This window comes from Salmo trutta, chromosome 14 (genome assembly GCF_901001165.1).
Source record: "Salmo trutta chromosome 14, fSalTru1.1, whole genome shotgun sequence".
Lineage (NCBI taxonomy): Eukaryota > Metazoa > Chordata > Actinopteri > Salmoniformes > Salmonidae > Salmo > Salmo trutta.
The window spans coordinates 90,001-113,065 of record NC_042970.1 but is presented as its reverse complement, the minus strand read 5'-3'; the positions used below and the strand labels follow the sequence as shown (position 1 = coordinate 113,065).

The 23,065-nt window shown below is 47.0% G+C and overlaps 1 protein-coding gene across 1 annotated transcript in view; it reads right to left on the bottom strand.

Moving 5' to 3' along the window:
• The window catches only part of LOC115207209 (transcription cofactor vestigial-like protein 4), a 48,983-nt gene that overhangs the window by 18,989 nt on the left and 6,929 nt on the right, over nt 1-23,065 (bottom strand). The window contains exon 2 of the mRNA XM_029774181.1: nt 3,564-3,786. Within this exon, the coding sequence (XP_029630041.1) occupies nt 3,564-3,786 (223 nt within the window). The remainder of the gene's footprint in view (nt 1-3,563; nt 3,787-23,065) is intronic.

Genomic DNA, 23,065 nt, shown 5'->3' with positions numbered 1-23,065 from the left:
GGATCAGCCTGTAGTGTGGTTTTCCACTTTAATTTTGAGTGTGACTCAAAATCCAGACCTCCATGGGTTGATAAATTGGATTTCCATGGATTATTTTTGTGTGATTTTGTTGTCAGCACATTCAACTATGTAAAGAAAAAAATATTTAATAAGATTATTTATTTCATTCAGATCTAGGATGTGTTGTTTAAGTGTTCCCTTTATTTTTTTGAGCAGTGTATATGCTGCTGCTCTTTGCTTTTCACAAGATTTTTATTTTATTTATTTCACCTTTATTTAACCAGGTAGGCTAGTTGAGAACAAGTTCTCATTTACAACAGCAACCTGGCCAAGATAAAGCAAAGCAGTGTAGTAAGATTAGGGAGGTAAATTGTTGATGGCCAATCCGAAGTCATCAAAATGGCAATAGGCTATAGTCATAGAGTCTCCGTGTGGAGCAAACGTTATGAGATAATATAATCAATAATCTATAATCAATGGAAGACGGGATTAAAATGATAGAATTAAAAGTTAAAGGAGAAGGACAGTCTACAACGACCAAGAGCCAACAGGTAGCTACTTAACATTCTGAATGGGAGTCGTTGTTGTTTGTAACTGTAGGATTAGAAAACGCATTGCCTCAATTAGCCTAGCTAGATGACCTACCTTCTCCCGGGTTTGCTGCAGTCAACACAGATACTACGTAATCATATTGGATGAGAAATATCTTAGCTATTGCAGCTAATAGTATAGTTGGTTGCAGTCTCTCGTCTCTCCCTCCCTGTTCCATGTCACTCGCTCAGTCACAGTAGCCTACACACACACAGCACAGACACTGCTAGAGCATCAGCTCTCTCTCCACATCCTTGTGCTTTATCAGGTTATTAATGAAGCTTAAATATTGACTTTTCTGCTGCTTCTCTCACTCAGATCCGACCAGAGATAGAGAGATAGAGAGATATATATACACACACACACACACACACACACACACACACACACGGAACTGAATGGATCTACACTGAAGAAAAATATAAAAAAACGCAACATTCAACATTTTCAGTTATAATTCATATAAGGAAACGAGTCCATTGAAAAAATATATATGAATTGAGACCTAATCTATGGATTTCACATGACTGGGAATACAGCTATAGCTCTGTTGGACACAGATACCTTAAAAAAAAAAAAAAGGTAGGTTCTTGGATCAGAAAACCAGTCAGTATCTGGTGTGACCATTTGCCTCATGCAGCGCGACACATCTCCTTCACATAAAGTTGATCAGGATGTTGATTGTGGAATGTTGTCCCACTCCTCTTCAATGGCCGTGTGAAGTTGCTGGATATTGGCGGGAACTGAAACACGCTGTCATACACGTCTATACAGAGCATCCCAAAAATGCTCAATGGGTGACATGTCTGGTGAGAATAGAGCAGGCCATGGAAGAACTGGGACATTTTCAGCTTCCAGGAATTGTGTACAGATCCTAGCTAAACGCAATTGTGTTCGTGGTCCGTAGCTTATGCCTGCCCATACCATAACCCCACCATGGGGCACTCTGTTTACAACGTCAGCAAACCGCTCACCCACTGTACCGTCTGCCCGGTACAGTTGAAACCAGGAAACCAGGATTAATCTGTGAAGAGCACACTTCTACAGCATGCCAGTGGCCATCGAAGGTGAGCATTTGCCCACTGAAATCATTTACGACAGCGAACTGCAGTCAAGTCAAGACCTTGGTGAGGACGATGGGCACGCAGATGAGCTGACAGTTTGTGCAGAAATTCTTCGCTTGTACCCAGAGTTTCAACAGCTGTCCGGGTGGCTGGTCTCAGACGATCCCGCAGGTGAAAAAGCCAGATATGGAGGTCCTGGGCTGGCATGGTTACAAGTGGTTTGCGGTTGTGAGGCCGGTTGGACGTACTGCCAAATTCTCTAAAATGGCGTTGAGGCGGCTTATGGTAGAGAAATGAACATTACATTATCTGGCAACAGCTCTGGTGGACAATTCTGCAGTCAGAATGCCATTTGCACGCTCCCTCAACACTTGAGACATCTGTGGCATTGTGTTGTGTGACAGAACTGCACATTTTAGAGTGGCCTTTTATTTTCCCAAGCACAAGGTGCACCTGTGTAATGATCATTCTGTTTTATCAGATTCTTGATATGCCACACCTGTCAGGTGGATGGATTATCTTGGCAAAGGAGAAATGCTCACTAACAGGGATATCAACAAATTTACGCACAACATTTGAGAGAAATAAGCTTTCTGGGATCTTTTATTTCAGCTCATGAAAAATGGGACCAACACATTTATATTGTTAGTCAGTGTAGTTGTCATCGGGTCTGTTCAGAACGGGTCTCTATATTTAAAAGATGAACTCCTGCATATCGAGTCTGGATGGGAAAGCCCCAGGTCCATTTAGGAATGGTAAAACATTTTGGACCGGTCAAGGCCTCTAACCTGCATTGACCCTTTTTACTAACTCTATGCACGCACTGGACTCTGCCCCGCACGCACTGGACTCTGCCCCGCACGCACTGGACTCTGCCCCGCACGCACTGGACTCTGCCCCGCACGCACTGGACTCTGCCCCGCACGCACTGGACTCTGCCCCGCACGCACTGGACTCTATCCCGCACGCACCCACACATACTACACTGACACAGGAGAGGGGAGGGCGGAGAGTCGGCCAGGGAGGAGAGTCGGCCAGGGAGCAGAGGGGAGGCAGGGAGGAGAGGGGAGGGGAGGCAGGCATGGGAGGGCAAGCAGGCAGGGGAGGAATGTGAGTTATGTGAGCTAGGGCCCTCAACAACAGCAGCCTATCCCCTTGATAATGCACTACATCAGACATTTAGACCAGAGAGCACTATATAGGGAATATGGTGCCCTTTGAGATACAGCCCAGCACCAAGCATGAAGGGAGGGCATGACCAGCCTCTTCTGCCCAGACGTGTGCTCCAATCACAGGCATGGTATTTGAGGAATTCTGGGCCTCAGAGAGTGCAGTAGATAAATACCAACATCCAGGCAGCACATTCTCTCTCAGGCTTCCAGGAATCTGCAGCATGGGGCGCTAGTTAGTTACCGTAGCTGCCTACTCAGCCACATGGGAATCCATCTGATGGGGCGCTAGCTAGTTACCGTAGCTGCCTGCTCAGCCACACGGGAATCAATCTGATGGGGCGCTAGCTAGTTACCGTAGCTGCGATATTATACTGATACTTTAACTCCAAGAATAAAATATTTAAAAAACATGTTTTTGCTAGTCGGCTGTACCTGAGGCAAAACGCTGTGGCTACCTGTCCTGTGCATTTCACAGCACTCTGTGAAATGCATGGCACAGCACTCTGAATACAGAGTGAATTCCCTTCACTAGAAATGATTCAGCTTCCTGTAAAACACTTCCCCAAGAAGTCAAATATGCCACATTTGGAAAATTGGACATTCCTGCACAGAAGACAACTTTCCATTACGATGTCACAATGCATGTGGAGCCAAAACAAACGTCATCTGTCACTTTCTGTGTGTGTGTGTGTGTGTGTGTGTGTGTGTGTGTGTGTGTGTCTGAGTATCTACTTACAGCTGTGCAGCAAACAGCCGGCTCATCTTGGCCATGTGTTGGTTGTCACAGTCTTGGTCATCATTGTCTTGTTGGTCCTGTCCTGTGCTGTGGCTACGGCTGTGCTTCCTCTTGCTGGGGCTGATGGGAGGAGGGCCCGTCCGGTGGCTATGGTTGGTGACGCCAGACGATGACAAGGACATGGATTGGTGCATCATGGGATCACCTCGACGCGCTGCCTCACCTGGACGGAGAGAAACACACAATAACATAAAGAAGGCCTGGTTATGAAATGGGGAGGAAGTTGTACTAATGACCAGAAAGTTGTACTAATGACCAGAAAGTTGTACTAATGACCAGAAAGTTGTACTAATGACCAGAAAGTTGTACTAATGACCAGGAAGTTATACTAATGACCAGGAAGTTGTACTAATGACCAGAAAGTTGTACTAATGACCAGGAAGTTGTACTAATGACCAGGAAGTTGTACTAATGACCAGGAAGTTGTACTAATGACCAGGAAGTTGTACTAATGACCAGGAAGTTATACTAATGACCAGAAAGTTATACTAATGACCGGAAGTTATACTAATGACATTTCTATCTCCAACATTCTGACCTGCATCAAAACAGATGCCTCCCTGGGGAAAAGCAATTCCACGGTGACAGAATGACGCTGAGACTGGCATAAACCGTCATTTGGTTACCAAACTTTGCATCTACACCTGTAAATGTGTTTTTTTTTTGTCAAATTTTAAGTGGATTTAATTCTAAACTGCGATTAAGACTCCAAGCTCTTTTCAACCTAACTTCACGAGGATTCATTGAATATGGTTTATATGAACCAAGTGAAATGATGCTGACTTTGATAGTACAGTAGGGCGGTACGCTGCAGACGACAGAGCATGAGAAAAATGTGTTTTGATCAGTCAGGGGAAATAAATGTGCTGAAAATATGTTTTCACTATTTAAAAAGAAAGATGGAGAACAAGCTATAGGATGAATAGAGTTTTGGCGCAGGTACAGTTGACTAGCGCTAACTAACGCTACCTACAGTAGCAAAAAATAATAACACCAGTCAAATATCTATATAATATCGTCCAAAAATAATATTGCAATATGTAACTGTATGTATTTGTTCACTAGTAAATAGGATGCCATTGGGGACGTGTCTAATTATTGTAGATTACAACGACCGGAAGAATCTGCGAAAACTTTATTACTGCGTTCAAAAGTTAAAAACACATAGTAAAGTAAGACATTTGAAAAAGTAGCTAACTTCCTGTAAATATTGTAAAAGTCAACACTTTGCTGAATGTTCAGGCATAACGTGTCAGAAGGAAAACTGGTTGAAATGTAATGTTTGAACAAACAGGTAATTATTGTATGCTGTTCCTTCCTTCCCGGCCAGAGTACAGTAGACCAGGGAGAGTGTGAGGACGGCAGGAAGCAGGAAGGGAGACTGGAAAACTACTGGTGGCAGTAGGTACAGATGGGAACTTTCCACTAGAAGACTTTACTCCCAATGTTACACTCAGTCAACTCTGGAAAGACTTACTGAACTGAGCACCATTTACATTTTAGTCATTCAGCAGACGCTCTTATCCAGAGCGACTTACAGTAGTGAATGCATACATTTCATACATTTTTGTTCTTCTTCTTCGTACTGGTCCCCCGTGGGAATCGAACCCACAACCCTGGCGTTGCACACACCATGCTCTACCAACTGAGCCACACTATGTTAAAGTAACACCACAAGGAGAATATTACAAAGCCCATACCAATCACATTCACAAAATGCTCTTCACCAAAACAATACAGAGCCAAGTGCTCACCTAAACAATACAGTGCTCACCTAAACAATACAGTGCTCACCTAAACAATACAGTGCTCACCTTAACAATACAGTGCTCACCTTAACAATACAGTGCTCACCTTAACAATACAGTGCTCACCTTAACAATACAGTGCTCACCTTAACAATACAGTGCTCACCTAAACAGTACGGTAAAGGCACATTGTCAAGCTAAGCATAGGGCAGGATAACTCAATGAAACCTACTGTTCAATTGTCTACAGCGAGAAAGTGCGGTCTATAGAACAGTAGACGGTGCCGAACAGTAGACGGTGCCGAACAGTAGACGGTGCCGAACAGTAGACGGTGCCGAACAGTAGACGGTGCCGAACAGTAGACGGTGCCGAACAGTAGACGGTGCGGTCTATAGAACAGTAGACGGTGCCGAACAGTAGACGGTGTAGAACAGTAGACGGTGCCGAACAGTAGACGGTGCAGAACAGTAGACGGTGCCGAACAGTAGACGGTGCAGAACAGTAGACGGTGCGGTCTATAGAACAGTAGACGGTGCAGAACAGTAGATGGTGTAGAACAGTAGACGGTGCCGAACAGTAGACGGTGTAGAACAGTAGACGGTGCGGTCTATAGAACAGTAGACGGTGCAGAACAGTAGACGGTGCCGAACAGTAGACGGTGCCGAACAGTAGACGGTGCCGAACAGTAGACGGTCTATAGAACAGTAGACGGTGCGGTCTGTAGAACAGTAGACGGTGCGGTCTGTAGACGGTGACGAACAGTAGACGGTGCAGAACAGTAGACGGTGCGGTCTATAGAACAGTAGACGGTGCCGAACAGTAGACGGTGTAGAACATCAGACGGTGCGGTCTATAGAACAGTAGACGGTGCGGTCTATAGAACAGTAGACGGTGCAAAACAGTAGACGGTGTAGAACAGTAGACGGTGCAGAGCAGTAGACGGTGCAGAGCAGTAGACGGTGCGGTCTATAGAACAGTAGACGGTGTAGAACAGTAGACGGTGCAGAACAGTAGACGGTGCGGTCTATAGAACAGTAGACGGTGCGGTCTATAGAACAGTAGACGGTATAGAACAGTAGACGGTGCAGAACAGTAGACGGTGCGGTCTATAGAACGGTAGACGGTGTAGAACAGTAGACGGTGCAGAACAGTAGACGGTATAGAACAGTAGACGGTGCAGAACAGTAGACGGTGCGGTCTATAGAACGGTAGACGGTGTAGAACAGTAGACGGTGCAGAACAGTAGACGGTATAGAACAGTAGACGGTGCAGAACAGTAGACGGTGCAGAACAGTAGACGGTGCGGTCTATAGAACGGTAGACGGTGTAGAACAGTAGACGGTGCAGAACAGTAGACGGTATAGAACAGTAGACGGTGCAGAACAGTAGACGGTGCAGAACAGTAGACGGTGCAGAACAGTAGACGGTGCGGTCTATAGAACAGTAGACGGTGCGGTCTATAGAACAGTAGACGGTGCGGTCTATAGAATGGTAGACGGTGTAGAACAGTAGACGGTATAGAACAGTAGACGGTGCAGAACAGTAGACGGTGCAGAACAGTAGACGGTGCAGAACAGTAGACGGTGCAGAACAGTAGACGGTGCAGAACAGTAGACGGTGCAGAACAGTAGACGGTGCGGTCTATAGAACAGTAGACGGTGCAGAACAGTAGACGGTGCGGTCTATAGAACAGTAGACGGTGCGGTCTATAGAACAGTAGACGGTGCGGTCTATAGAACAGTAGACGGTGTAGAACAGTAGACGGTGCGGTCTATAGAACAGTAGACGGTGCAGAACAGTAGACGGTGCGGTCTATAGAACAGTAGACGGTGCGGTCTATAGAACAGTAGATGGTGCGGTCCAGTAGACGGTGCAGAACAGTAGACGGTGCGGTCTATAGAACAGTAGACGGTGCAGAACAGTAGACGGTATAGAACAGTAGACGGTATAGAACAGTAGACGGTGCGGTCTATAGAACAGTAGACGGTGCAGAACAGTAGACGGTGCGGTCTATAGAACAGTAGACGGTGCAGAACAGTAGACGGTGCGGTCTATAGAACAGTAGACGGTGCGGTCTATAGAACAGTAGACGGTGTAGAACAGTAGACGGTGCGGTCTATAGAACAGTAGAGGGTGCAGAACAGTAGACGGTGCGGTCTATAGAACAGTTGACGGTGTAGAACAGTAGACGGTGCAGTCTATAGAACAGTAGACGGTGCAGAACAGTAGACGGTGCAGAACAGTAGACGGTGCGGTCTATAGAACAGTAGACGGTGCCGAACAGTAGACAGTATAGAACAGTAGACGGTGCAGAACAGTAGACGGTGCGGTCTATAGAACAGCAGACGGTGCCGAACAGTAGACGGTGTAGAACAGTAGACGGTGCAGAACAGTAGAAGGTGCAGAACAGTAGAAGGTGCAGAACAGTAGACGGTGCAGAACAGTAGACGGTGCAGAACAGTGACAGAAGACTATAGCGGGACGGCCTGACTGACTTATCGAGCCACAACTCACTACACAACACAGCCACTCCAATTCACAACACAGCCACTCACTCACAACACAGCCACTCACTCACAACACAGCCACTCACTCACTCACTCATTCACTCAACACAGCCACTCACTCACTCATTCACTCACTCACTCACAACACAGCCACTCACTCACAACACAGCCACTCACTCACAACACAGCCACTCACTCACTCACTCACAACACAGCCACTCATTCACTCACTCACAACACAGCCACTCACAACACAGCCACTCACTCACTCACAACACAGCCACTCACTCACTCACAACACAGCCACTCACTCACTCACAACACAGCCACTCACTCACTCACAACACAGCCACTCACTCACTACACAGCCACTCACTCACTACACAGCCACTCACTCACTCACTACACCACAGCCACTCACTCACTCACTACACCACAGCCACTCACTCACTACACAGCCACTCACTCACTACACAGCCACTCACTCACTACACAGCCACTCACTACACAGCCACTCACTACACAGCCACTCACTCACTACACAGCCACTCACTCACTCACTACACAGCCACTCACTACACAGCCACTCACTCACTCACAGCCACTCACTCACTACACTTCACTACACAGCCACTCACTCACTACACAGCCACTCACTACACAGCCACACAGCCACTCATTCACTACACAGCCACTCACTCACTCACTACACAGCCACTCACTCACTCACTACACAGCCACTCACTCACTCACTCACTGACTCACTCACAGCCACTCACTCACAGCCACTCACTCACTACACAGCCACTCACTCACTACACAGCCACTCACTCACTCACTACACAGCCACTCACTCACTCACTACACAGCCACTCACTCACTCACTACACAGCCACTCACTACACAACACTACACAACACAGCACAACACAGCCACTCACTACACAGCACAACACTACACAGCACAACACACCCACTCACTACACTACACAGCCACTCACTACACAGCCACTCACTACACAGCACAACACAGCCACTCACTACACAGCACAACACTACACAGCACAACACACCCACTCACTACACTACACAGCCACTCACTACACAGCCACTCACCACACAGCACAACACAGCCACTCACTACACAGCCACTCACTACACAACACAGCACAACACAGCCACTCACCACACAGCACAACACAGCCACTCACTACACTACACAGCCACTCACTACACAACACTACACAACACAGCACAACACAGCCACTCACTACACAGCACAACACTACACAGCACAACACAGCCACTCACTACACTACACTGCCACTCACTACACAGCCACTCACTACACAACACTACACTACACAACACAGCCACTCACTACACAGCCACTCACTACACAGCCCATTGTAGCCTATTTTATAGACATTCATGAAAGCAAGAGGATCAATTGATCCTAGACATATTAGTATAAAAACATAGCTTGAACTACGTTTCAAACTATGATGAGACAGGCCAGCGGAGTCGCCAGCAGAGATGTGGGAACAGTGCAGCCGTTAATACATTTGAGTGAATCAATGGGTGGTTATGTTGACACTATATTTTAAAGTGAGTGATGTGTAAGTTAGAAGTGAATTCCTATATTAATGCATCATTCGTATAGCCTTTATATTAGGCTGTATTTTAGAGGCCTAGTCCACCTGCGCTACAAGGAATCCAGGCCTAGTCCACCTGCGCTACAAGGAATCCAGGCCTAGTCCACCTGCGCTACAGGGAATCCAGGCCTAGTCCACCTGCGCTACAAGGAATTCAGGCCTAGTCCACCTGCGCTACAAGGAATCCAGGCCTAGTCCACCTGCGCTACAGGGAATCCAGGCCTAGTCCACCTGCGCTACAGGGAATCCAGGCCTAGTCCACCTGCGCTACAGGGAATCCAGGCCTAGTCCACCTGCGCTACAGGGAATCCAGGCCTAGTCCACCTGCGCTACAGGGAATCCAGGCCTAGTCCACCTGCGCTACAGGGAATCCAGGCCTAGTCCACCTGCGCTACAGGGAATCCAGGCCTAGTCCACCTGCACTACAGGGAATCCAGGCCTAGTCCACCTGCGCTACAGGGAATCCAGGCTTAGTCCACCTGCACTACAGGGAATCCAGGCCTAGTCCACCTGCGCTACAGGGAATCCAGGCCTAGTCCACCTGCACTACAGGGAATCCAGGCCTAGTCCACCTGCGCTACAGGGAATCCAGGCCTAGTCCACCTGCACTACAGGGAATCCAGGCTTAGTCCACCTGCGCTACAGGGAATCCAGGCCTAGTCCACCTGCGCTACAGGGAATCCAGGCCTAGTCCACCTGCGCTACAGGGAATCCAGGTCTAGTCCACCTGCGCTACAGGGAATCCAGGCCTAGTCCACCTGCGCTACAGGGAATCCAGGCCTAGTCCACCTGCGCTACAGGGAATCCAGGCCTAGTCCAATTGCGCTACAGGGAATCCAGGCCTAGTCCACCTGCGCTACAGGGAATCCAGGCCTAGTCCACCTGCGCTACAAGGAATCCAGGCCTAGTCCACCTGCGCTACAGGGAATCCAGGCCTAGTCCACCTGCGCTACAGGGAATCCAGGCCTAGTCCACCTGCGCTACAGGGAATCCAGGCCTAGTCCACCTGCGCTACAAGGAATCCAGGCCTAGTCCACCTGCGCTACAGGGAATCCAGGCTTAGTCCACCTGCGCTACAGGGAATCCAGGCCTAGTCCACCTGCGCTACAGGGAATCCAGGCCTAGTCCACCTGCGCTATAGACAACCCTAAACGACAGTTTAGCCGTATCAATGAAGCGGTTGCACAGATTTAGATAAAGCACTCACTTTAAAATGTAGTGTCAACATAACCACCCATTGATTCACTAAAATGTATCAACGGCTGATCATTAGGCTAGCTACAGACAGGTTGATCATTAGGCTAGCTACGGACAAGTTAGCTAGCTATGGACAGGTTAATCATTAGGCTAGCTATGGGCAGGTTGGCTAGCTATGGACAGGTTGGCTAGCTATGGACAGGTTGATCGTAGGCTAGCTATGGACAGGTTGGCTAGCTACGGACAGGTTGGCTAACTACGGATAGGTTGATCATTAGGCTAGCTACAGACAGGTTGATCATTAGGCTAGCTACGGACAGGTTGATCATTAGGCTAGCTACAGACAGGTTGATCATTAGGCTAGCTACAGACAGGTTGATCATTAGGCTAGCTACAGACAGGTTGATCATTAGGCTAGCTATGGACAGGTTGGCTAGCTACAGACAGGTTGATCATTAGGCTAGCTACAGACAGGTTGATCATTAGGCTAGCTACAGACAGGTTGATCATTAGGCTAGCTATGGATAGGTTGATCATTAGGCTAGCTACGGACAAGTTAGCTAGCTATGGACAGGTTAATCATTAGGCTAGCTATGGGCAGGTTGATCATTAGGCTAGCTACGGACAGGTTGGCTAGCTACGGACAGGTTGATCATTAGGCTAGCTATGGACAGGTTGATCATTAGGTTAGCTACGGGCAGGTTGGATAGCTACGGGCAGGTTGGATAGCTACGGGCAGGTTGGATCGCTACGGGCAGGTTGGATCGCTACGGGCAGGTTGGATCGCTACGGGCAGGTTGGATAGCTACGGACAGGTTGGCTATATAATACCTTTTAGAATAAGGCTGTAACGTAACAAAATGTGGAAAAAATCTAGGGGTCTGAATACTTTCAGAATGCAGCGTATATGATAGGCTACATTGATTTAGCATTATCTTATAATATATCTCCATGTCCATTCAGAGTTTCCTAAAATAGTCCTGGACTTAATCTCTTTAATCAGATAGAAACTGTGTTGCAGGGTCAGCATATGTGCGAGGAATGATTAGCACAAGTAATAGCGACTTTCCATGGAGGCTGCTAGCTAAATATGCTAACGACCGTAATCGAAAAGAAACTAAATTGCCAAGACGGGCAATCCAGCTCATAAAAGGTATACATATATGAGGTAGAAGCTGCCGAATGTCACTTTTGGTGAGTTTGAACATTAACAAGCAAATGGAACAACGTTTTGACGCACGCTTGTCTGAAAGAAGAACCGTACTGGCTCTCTAGAAGCACTGTGTCTCTTTGTAGTCTGGAGTCGCTGTGGCAACGGGCCTGCCTGCCCTGCTCAGAGGGAGGAGGAACAGAGGGGCCGAGACAGAAGACAAAAAATATATTTTAAAAATGCAAGGAAATGTAAAAAGATAGCAGTGGCAACTGTACAGGTAACTTATCCAAAGGGCTTTGACTTTAATTCAGTAACTTAGATAACTAACAAGTTCAACTTCATTCATCGTTTTTTTTTTTACCAGGTTATAATACATGTAAGAAATCTCATGATGTGTTTTGTGAACGCAGACCTAAAATGCTTCTTATTGTAAATTTCTGACCTTCAGACTCACGTTGTGCTTCAGTTGCATTTCACTCGGATGAGAAATCACAAACGGGCATTCTATCAGCAGACAGCACTCTGATGTGGAGCTACTGTTCTCCATCATTCTATCAGCAAACAGCACTCTGACTGATGTGGAGCTACTGGTCTCCATCATTCTATCAGCAGACAGCTCTCTGACTGATGTGGAGCTACTGTTCTCCATCATTCTATCAGCAGACAGCTCTCTGACTGATGTGGAGCTACTGTTCTCCATCATTATATCAGCAGACAGCACTCTGACTGATGTGGAGCTACTGTTCATCATTCTATCAGCAGACAGCTCTCTGACTGATGTGGAGCTACTGTTCTCCATCATTCTATCAGCAGACAGCACTCTGATGTGGAGCTACTGTTCTCCATCATTATATCAGCAGACAGCTCTCTAATGTGGAGCTACTGTTCTCCATCATTCTATCAGCAGACAGCACTCTGATGTGGAGCTACTGTTCTCCATCATTATATCAGCAGACAGCACTCTGATGTGGAGCTACTGTTCTCCATCATTCTATCAGCAGACAGCTCTCTGATGTGGAGCTACTGTTCTCCATCATTCTATCAGCAGACAGCTCTCTGATGTGGAGCTACTGTTCTCCATCATTCTATCAGCAGACAGCTCTCTGATGTGGAGCTACTGTTCTCCATCATTATATCAGCAGACAGCACTCTGACTGATGTGGAGCTACTGAACCACGGTACTGTAGTAAACAGAGCAGTCTGAACCACAGTACTGTAGTGGTAAGTATATGGCTAACATAGGTACCATTGACTTGCATTGGATTTGTGGCAGGCAAACAGGCGGGGGGGGGTGGACCAAGACAAAAAAATTGATTTGTAATTTATTTTCAATGATCTACACAAAATACTAAAAGTGCAAGGAAAGAAAATTCAAATATTTTGTCAATAAAATATTTTCTAAAATAACACTAATCAGTGTCTACAGTTTGAAGGGCTCTACGGCGCTGAACGCTGAGCTGGGGCTCTACGGCGCTGAACGCTGAGCTGGGGCTCTACGGCGCTGAACGCTCTACGGCGCTGAACGCTGAGCTGGGGCTCTACGGCGCTGAACGCTGAGCTGGGGCTCTACGGCGCTGAACGCTCTACGGCGCTGAACGCTGAGCTGGGGCTCTACGGCGCTGAACGCTCTACGGCGCTGAACGCTGAGCTGGGGCTCTACGGCGCTGAACGCTCTACGGCGCTGAACGCTGAGCTGGGGCTCTACGGCCCTGAAAGCTGAGCTGGGGCTCTACGGCGCTGAACGCTGAGCTGGGGCTCTACGGCGCTGAACGCTGAGCTGGGGCTCTACGGCGCTGAACGCTCTACGGCGCTGAACGCTGAGCTGGGGCTCTACGGCGCTGAACGCTCTACGGCGCTGAACGCTGAGCTGGGGCTCTACGGCCCTGAAAGCTGAGCTGGGGCTCTACGGCGCTGAACGCTGAGCTGGGGCTCTACGGCGCTGAACGCTGAGCTGGGGCTCTACGGCGCTGAACGCTGAGCTGGGGCTCTACGGTGTTGAACGCTGAGCTGTAGTCAATCAACAGCATTCTCACATAGATGTTCCTTTTGTCCAGGTGGGAAAGGGCTCTATGGTGTTGATTCTCTGCCTCTAACCCTATTACAGGGGCTGAGTCACTGGCTTATTGGTGTTCTTCCATGCCGGCCCTAGGAGGGGTGCGTCACTTGAGTGGGTTGAGTCACTGACGTGATCATCCTGTCTGGGTTGGCGCCCCCCCCTTGGGTTGAGCCGTGGCGGAGATCTTTGTGGGCTACACTCGGCCTTGTCTCAGGATGGTAAGTTGGTGGTTGAAGATATCCCTCTTGTGGTGTGGAGGCTGTGCTTTGGCAAAGTGGGTGGGGTTATATCCTACCTGTTTGGCCCTGTCCGGGGGTTTCATCGGATGGGGCCACAGTGTCTCCTGACCCCTCCTGTCTCAGCCTCCAGTATTTATGCTGCAGTAGTTTATGTGTCGGGGGGCTAGGGTCAGTCTGTTATATCTAGAGTATTTATCCTGTATTATCCAGTGTCTTGTGTGAATTTAAGTATGCTCTCTCTAATTCTCTCTTTCTCTTTCGGAGGACCTGAGCCCTAGGACCATGCCTCAGGACTACCTGGCATGAGGACTCCTTGCTGTCCCCAGTCCACCTGGCCGTGCTGCTGTTCCAGTTTCAACTGTTCTGCCTGCGGCTATGGAACCCTGACCTGTTCACCGGACGTGCTACCTGTCCCAGACCTGCTGTTTTCAACTCTCTAGAGACAGCAGGAGCGGTAGAGATACTCTCAATGATCGGCTATGAAAAGCCAACTGACATTTACTCCTGAGGTGCTGACTTGTTGCACCCTCGACAACTACTGTGATTATTATTATTTGACCATGCTGGTCATTTATGAACATTTGAACCTCTTGGCCATGTTCTGTTATAATCTCTACCCGGCACAGCCAGAAGAGGACTGGCCACCCCTCATAGCCTGGTTCCTCTCTAGGTTTCTTCCTTGGTTCTGGCCTTTCTAGGGAGTTTTCCCTAGCCACCGTGCTTCTACATCCTGCATTGCTTGCCATTTGGGGTTTTAGGCTGGGTTTCTGTACAACACTTTGAGATATCAGCTGATGTAAGAAGGGCTATATAAATACATTTGATTTGATGTTGAACACTGAGCTGTAGTCAGTGAATAGCCTTCACACATAGATGTTCCTTTTGTGCAGGTGGGAAAGGGCAGGGTGGAGTTTTATAGAGATTACGTCATCTGTGGATCTGTTGGGGCGGTATGCAAATTGGACTGGGTCTAGGGTTTCTGGGACAATGGCATTGATGTGAGCCATAACCAGCCTTTCAAAGAACTTCATGGCTATCGACGTGAGTGCTACTGGTCGGTAGTCATTTAGAAAGGTTACATTCACTTTCTTGGGCACAGGGACTACAGTGGTCTGCTTTAAACATGTAGGTATTAGACTCGGACAGGGAAAGGTTGAAAATGTCAGCGAAGACCGACAGCCAGGCTGGAATAGACAGGACATGTGTTCAGTCTTCTTCAGAGCTGCACACCCAAAATAACTGAGCTGCCTGCTGCCTTGCTGCCTTAGTCTGGACTGGGACGAAGAGAGAGAGAGAGACAGACAGACAGACACACAGCACATGTGTCCCCTGAGCAGAAATGGATTGTTTATTTCTATCCTGTCACCGGGTCACGTGACAATCTGCGTGGTGGAGGGGACCGAGATGGAAGCAGAACCCAGTTGCCCTGACAGTGGCCAGACCAGGGCCCAAGTATTGGAGGAGTGCTGATTTAGGATGAGTTTTGTCTTTTAGATAGCAAATAAGATTACATGGACGGGGGGGGACCTGATCCCGGGGGGGGGGGGGGGGGCTGGGCTGATGTCATTCTTTCTGGGGAGGCCTGACGAGACCAGGCCTGACGAGACCAGGCCTGACGAGACCAGGCCTGACGGGCCTGACGAGACCGGGCCTGACGGGCCTGACGAGACCGGGCCTGACGGGCCTGACGAGAAGAGGCCTGACGAGAAGAGGCCTGACGAGAAGAGGCCTGACGAGACAGGGTAAAAACCAAAATGCAGGTCTAACAATACACAGCTGATTCAAATGATCAAAGCTTGATGATTAGTTGATTAATCTGAATCAGCTATGTAGTGTTAGGACAACAAGCTAACCTCACACGCCTTGTGGTCCCGAGGACTGAGTTTGGGGAAATGCTGTTATATACCTTCAGATCAGATCTTACTAGCTGTGTGTGTGTGTGTGTTTTAGGCAATATAATGATGTCACTATCGTCGACAGACCATGCTGATGACGTGATGTGACAGACGATGGTTTAGCCTATTTGAACTTGACTGGAGCCACGCAGGAAAGGGGAGTCGGGCAGCACACGGCAGGGCGGCAGGACGGCACGACGGCAGGACGGCACACGGCAGAACGGCACACGGCACATGGCAGGACGGCACATGGCACATGGCAGGACGGCACACGACAAGATTCCTCCGTGTTATAGCCTATTCTAATCAATATGTTACATAGTGGAATACAAGATAGAAATGCAGACCAGATAGAATGGACAACTCCACCACAGCAGAACGTCTCGTCATGGGCATTCTGCTATAAGCTGAAAATATTCACATAGAAATGTGATGTAGGTATGTGACTCTCATTGAAAGCAAGTCTAAGAAGCGGTAGAGCTGTTCTATGAGCGCTATTTCTATGCTTCCCATTCCATAGGTTTAGTTTTTGCGTCTTTTACTTTCGGTTTTGTCCACTAGCTTCAAAAACAGATAAAAATACAATATTTGTTGTTATGTAAAAGATATTCCACAGCGGTTTAGATGGTACAATAATTCTCTACACTCTACTTCCTTGTTTTGTCTCAAACTGAAATTAGGTGAACTATTAGAATTTAAGCAACCGGGAAATGGCGGAGAATATTATGTTTAGCTGTTTTTACATTCCCTTCTCTCTCCATTCCCTAAACTATGAACATGACTGAAGGCTGCTCTCTCCCCATTCCCTAAGATATGAACATGACCGAAGGCTCTCCGTGGTTTTATTAGGTTTTGTTATGAATCGTCCCGCCAATTTCAATTTCGTGCTATTCAATTTCAATAAGGACTAAAGCATTCTATGTCAAAATGGTTTATGGGTAAACAATCACGACAGGAGAAGGATTGACATCGACTAACCCTGTGGCTCAGTTGGTAGAGCATGGTGTTTGCAACGCCAGCATGGTGTGTGCAACGCCAGGGTTGTGGGTTCGATTCCCACGGGGGGCCAGTACAAAAAAAATAAAAAAATGCATGAAATGAAATGTATGCATTCACCACTGTAAGTTGCTCTGGATAAGAGTGTCTGCTGAATGACTAAAATGTAAGAGTGAGTGAGTGAGTGTGTGTGTGTGTCAAATCACTCAGGTAGACCTGCAGTTCAAACATTGATTGGCCCAGCTATCATCACCACTGGCTTATCAGAGTGGAGTGAGTCTGCCTGTGGTAGTCAATCAGTCAGCTGAAAAGGACAAGTCATTTCTGACAGAAATTATTTCAGAAGAAAGTCTTCTCTTCCTCTGCTGAGGTACAAACAGGAAATAGTCTTTATACTCTCCTCAAAAGGAGAAATAAATAGCAGAGAACAGGAAAGAGAGGAGAGGGAAAGACAACTGTATCATCTATAAGCCAACCATGCTGAGAATGACCAGAGAGAACAGTCAGAGATGGAGAGAACAGTCAGAGATGGAGAGAACAGTCAGAGATGGAGAGAACAGTCAGAGATGGTGAGAACAGTCAGAGATGGTGAGAACAGTCAGAGATGGTGAGAACAGTCAGAGATGGTGAGAACAGTCAGAGATGGTGAGAACAGTCAGAGATGGAGAGAACAGTAGAGATGGTGAGAACAGTCAGAGATGGAGAGAACAGTCAGAGATGGAGAGAACAGTCAGAGATGGTGAGAGATGATTAACTGATAACAGCAGTGAAAAAATGCATCTAGTCACTTGATTGTCTGCAACAAGAGGTAATCACAGCCTCCATCTCTAAAGGCACCATATTCCCTACATAGTGCACTACTTTTAACCAGGGACCCCCATGGGGAATAGGGTGCCATTTGGGATTGGAACATTCAGCCTCAATTATCTCAACCATTCCTTCAGAAGTGTGTAGTGCACTCTGTCCGCCCCTTCCTGTCTGTTCAATACACATTTAGAAATAAACACAGTCCAAATCTTTTTCTAACATCACAACAACAGGAGTCCAAGAATTTCACCTCTGTGGCCTATTTATTGCCTTACCTCCCTAATCTTCTACATTTGCACACACTCTATATAGATTTTTCTATTGTGTTATTGACTGTACGTTTGTTTATTCCATGTGTAACTCTGTGTTGTTGTATGTGTCGAACTGCTTTGCTTCATCTTGGCCAGGTCGCAGTTGTAAATGAGAACTTGTTCTCAACTAACCTACCTGGTTAAAAATGCCTTCCTCTCCATCTTAAATAAGCATGCCCCTTTCAAGAAATTTAGAACCAGGAACAGATATAGCCCTTGGTTCTCCCCAGACCTGACTGCCCTTAACCAACACAAAAATATCCTGTGGCGTTCTGCATTAGCATCGAACTGCCCCCGCGATATGCAACTTTTTAGGGAAGTTAGAAACCAATACACACAGGCAGTTAGAAACGCCAAGGCTAGCTTTTTCAAACAGAAATTTGCTTCGTGCAACTCCAACTCTAAAAAGTCCATGGAGAATAAGAACACCTCCTCCCAACTGCCCACTGCACTGAGGATAGGAAACTCTGTCACCACCGATAAGCCCACTATAATTGAGAATTTCAATAAGCATTTTCTACGGCTGGCCATGCTTTCCACCTAACTACCCCTACTGCATTCAACAGCACTGCACCCCCCACAGCTACTCGCCCAAGCCTCCCCCATTTCTCCTTCTCCCAAATCCATTCAGCTGATGTTCTGAAAGAGCTGCAAAATCTGGACCCCTACAAATCAGCTGGGCTTGACAATCTGGACCCTTTCTTTCTAAAATTATCTGCCGAAATTATTGCAACCCCTATTACTAGCCTGTTCAACCTCTCTTTCGTGTCGTCTGAGATTCCCATAGATTGGAAAGCAGCTGCTGTCATCCCCCTCTTCAAAGGAGGTGACACTCTTGACCCAAATTGCTACAGACCTATATCCATCCTACCCTGCCTTTCTAAGGTCTTCGAAAGCCAAGTCAACAAACAGATTACCGATTATTTCGAATCCCACCGCACCCTCTCCGCTATGCAATCTGGTTTCAGAGCTGGTCATGGGTGCACCTCAGCCACGCTCAAGGTCCTAAACGACATCGTAACCGCCATCGATAGGAAACAATACTGTGCTGCCGTATTCATTGACCTGGCCAAAGCTTTTGACTCTGTTAATCACCACATCCTCATCGGCAGACTTAGTAGCCTTGGTTTCTCAAACGATTGCGTCGCCTGGTTCACCAACTACTTCTCTGACAGAGTTCAGTGTGTCAAATCGGAGGGCCTACTGTCTGGACCTCTGGCAGTCTCTATGGGGGTACCACAGGGTTCAATTCTTGGGCCAACTCTTTTCTCTGTATACATAAATGATGTCGCTCTTGCTGCTGGTGAATCTCTGATCCACCTCTACGCAGACGACATCATTCTGTATACTTCTGGCCCTTCTTTGGACACTGTGTTAACAACCCTCCAGACGAGCTTCAATGCCATTCAACTCTCCTTCCGTGGTCTCCAACTGCTCCTAAACACAAGTAAAACTAAATGCATGCTCTTCAACCGATCGCTGCCTGCACCTGCCCGCCCATCCAGCATAACTTCTCTGGACGGTTCTAACTTAGAATTTGTGGACAACTACAAATACCTAGGTGTCTGGTTAGACTGTAAACTCTCCTTCCAGACTCACATCAATCATCTCCAATCCAAAGTGAAATCTAGAATTGGCTTCCTATTTCGCAACAAAGCATCCTTCACTCATGCTGCCAAACATACCCTCGTAAAACTGACCATCCTACCAATCCTCGACTTCGGCGATGTCATTTACAAAATAGCCTCCAATACCCTACTCAACAAGCTGGATGCAGTCTATCACAGTGCCATCCGTTTTGTCACCAAAGCCCCATATACAACCCACCACTGCGACCTGTATGCTCTCGTTGGCTGGCCTTCACTTCATAATCGTCGCCAAACACATTGGCTCCAGGTCATCTACAAGACCCTGCTAGGTAAAGTCCCCCCTTATCTACGCTCACTGGTCACCATAGCAGCACCCACCTGCAGCACGCGCTCCAGCAGGTATATCTCTCTGGTCACCCCTAAAGCCAACTCCTCCTTTGGTCGTCTCTCCTTCCAGTTCTCAGCTGCCAATGACTGGAACGAACTACAAAAATCTCTAAAACTGGAAACACTTATCTCCCTCACTAGCTTTAAGCACCAGCTGTCAGAGCAGCTCACAGATCTCTGCACCTGTACATAGCCCATCTTTAATTTAGCCCAAACTACTACCTCTTCCCCTACTGTATTTATTTATTTTATTTATTTTGCTCCTTTGCACCATATTATTTATATTTTAACTTTTAACTTTCTTCAAACTACAAATCTACCATTCCAGTGTTTTTCTTGCCATACTTTATTTACTTTGCCACCATGGCATTTTTTTGCCTTTACCTCCCTTATCTCACATCATTTGCTCACATTGTATATAGTCTTATTTTTTCTACTGCATCATTGATTGTATGTTGTTTTACTCCATGTGTAACTCTGTGTTTTTGTATGTTGTCGAACTGCTTTGCTTTATCTTGGCCAGGTCGCAATTGTAAATGAGAACTTGTTCTCAACTTGCCTACCTGGTTAAATAAAGGTGAAATAAATAAATAAAATAAATAAATAAAAATAAAGGTGAAATCATTTGTTCGGGTTTTTTTTGTTAAAGAAGAAGAACATTACATTCTCTGAAACTAAATGTGAACAAAACATTTAAAAGTACCACCACCATTATGTCACAGTTAAGAAAAACCTACAGGGCAAAAACACATCCTAGAAAAGTCATGTGAAAACAACGAGAATAAACTGCCATACAACGCAGTCCAACATGTTTGTGCCAACAGTTATACTGGTGAGGAGCAGAGCAGCACTACTAGAAGATGTAGGGAGACGTTTTCCAGTAGCTCACAGGGCTTTTAACAACCTACATGACAGAAAACTCCTATAAAAGCATGTTAAAACACCGAAATAACAGAACAGGCTGGCAGAGTGAACTATCCTAACAGAACAGGCTGGCAGAGTGAACCATCCTAACAGAACAGAGTGGCAGAGTGAACCATCCTAACAGAACAGAGTGAACCATCCTGACAGAACAGAGTGGCAGAGTGAACCATCCTAACAGAACAGAGTGAACCATCCTGACAGAACAGAGTGAACCATCCTAACAGAACAGAGTGGCAGAGTGAACCATCCTGACAGAACAGAGTGAACCATCCTAACAGAACAGAGTGAACCACCCTAACAGAACAGAGTGAACCATCCTGACAGAACAGAGTGAACCATCCTGACAGAACAGAGTGAACCATCCTGACAGAACAGAGTGAACCATCCTAACAGAACAGAGTGAACCATCCTAACAGAACAGAGTGAACCATCCTAACAGAACAGAGTGAACCATCCTAACAGAACAGAGTGAACCATCCTAACAGAACAGAGTGGCAGAGTGAACCATCCTAACAGAACAGAGTGAACCATCCTAAAAGAACAGACTGGCAGAGTGAACCATCCTAACAGAACAGAGTGAACCATCCTAAAAGAACAGAGTGGCAGAGTGAACCACCCTAACAGAACAGAGTGAACCATCCTAACAGAACAGAGTGGCAGAGTGAACCATCCTAACAGAACAGAGTGAACCATCCTAAAAGAACAGAGTGAACCACCCTAACAGAACAGAGTGAACCATCCTAACAGAACAGAGTGAACAATCCTAAAAGAACAGACTGGCAGAGTGAACCATCCTAACAGAACAGAGTGAACCATCCTAAAAGAACAGACTGGCAGAGTGAACCATCCTAAAAGAACAGACTGGCAGAGTGAACCACCCTAACAGAACAGAGTGAACCATCCTAACAGAACAGAGTGAACCATCCTGACAGAACAGAGTGAACCATCCTGACAGAACAGAGTGAACCATCCTAACAGAACAGAGTGAACCATCCTAACAGAACAGAGTGAACCATCCTGACAGAATAGAGTGAACCATCCTGACAGAACAGAGTGAACCATCCTGACAGAACAGAGTGAACCATCCTAACAGAACAGAGTGAACCATCCTGACAGAACAGAGTGAACCATCCTGACAGAACAGAGTGAACCATCCTGACAGAGCAGAGTGAACCATCCTGACAGAACAGAGTGGCAGAGTGAACCATCCTGACAGAACAGAACTGGCAGAGTGAACCATCCTGACAGAACAGAGTGAACCATCCTGACAGAACAGAGTGAACCATCCTGACAGAACAGACTGGCAGAGTGAACCATCCTGACAGAACAGACCTGGCAGAGTGAACCATCCTAACAGAACAGACAGGCAGAGTGAACCATCCTAACAGAACAGAGTGAACCATCCTAACAGAACAGAGTGAACCATCCTGACAGAACAGAGTGAACCATCCTAACAGAACAGACAGGCAGAGTGAACCATCCTAACAGAACAGAGTGAACCATCCTGACAGAACAGAGTGAACCATCCTGACAGAACAGAGTGAACCATCCTGACAGAACAGAGTGAACCATCCTAACAGAACAGAGTGAACCATCCTGACAAAACAGAGTGAACCATCCTAACAGAACAGAGTGAACCATCCTGACGGAACAGAGTGAACCATCGTAACAGAACAGAGTGAACCATCCTGACAGAACAGACTGGCAGAGTGAACCATCCTGACAGAACAGAGTGAACCATCCTAACAGAACAGAGTGAACCATCCTAACAGAACAGAGTGAACCATCCTGACAGAACAGAGTGAACCATCCTGACAGAACAGAGTGAACCATCCTGACAGAACAGAGTGAACCATCCTGACAGAACAGACTGGCAGAGTGAACCATCCTGACAGAACAGAACTGGCAGAGTGAACCATCCTGACAGAACAGAGTGAACCATCCTGACAGAACAGACTGGCAGAGTGAACCATCCGAAC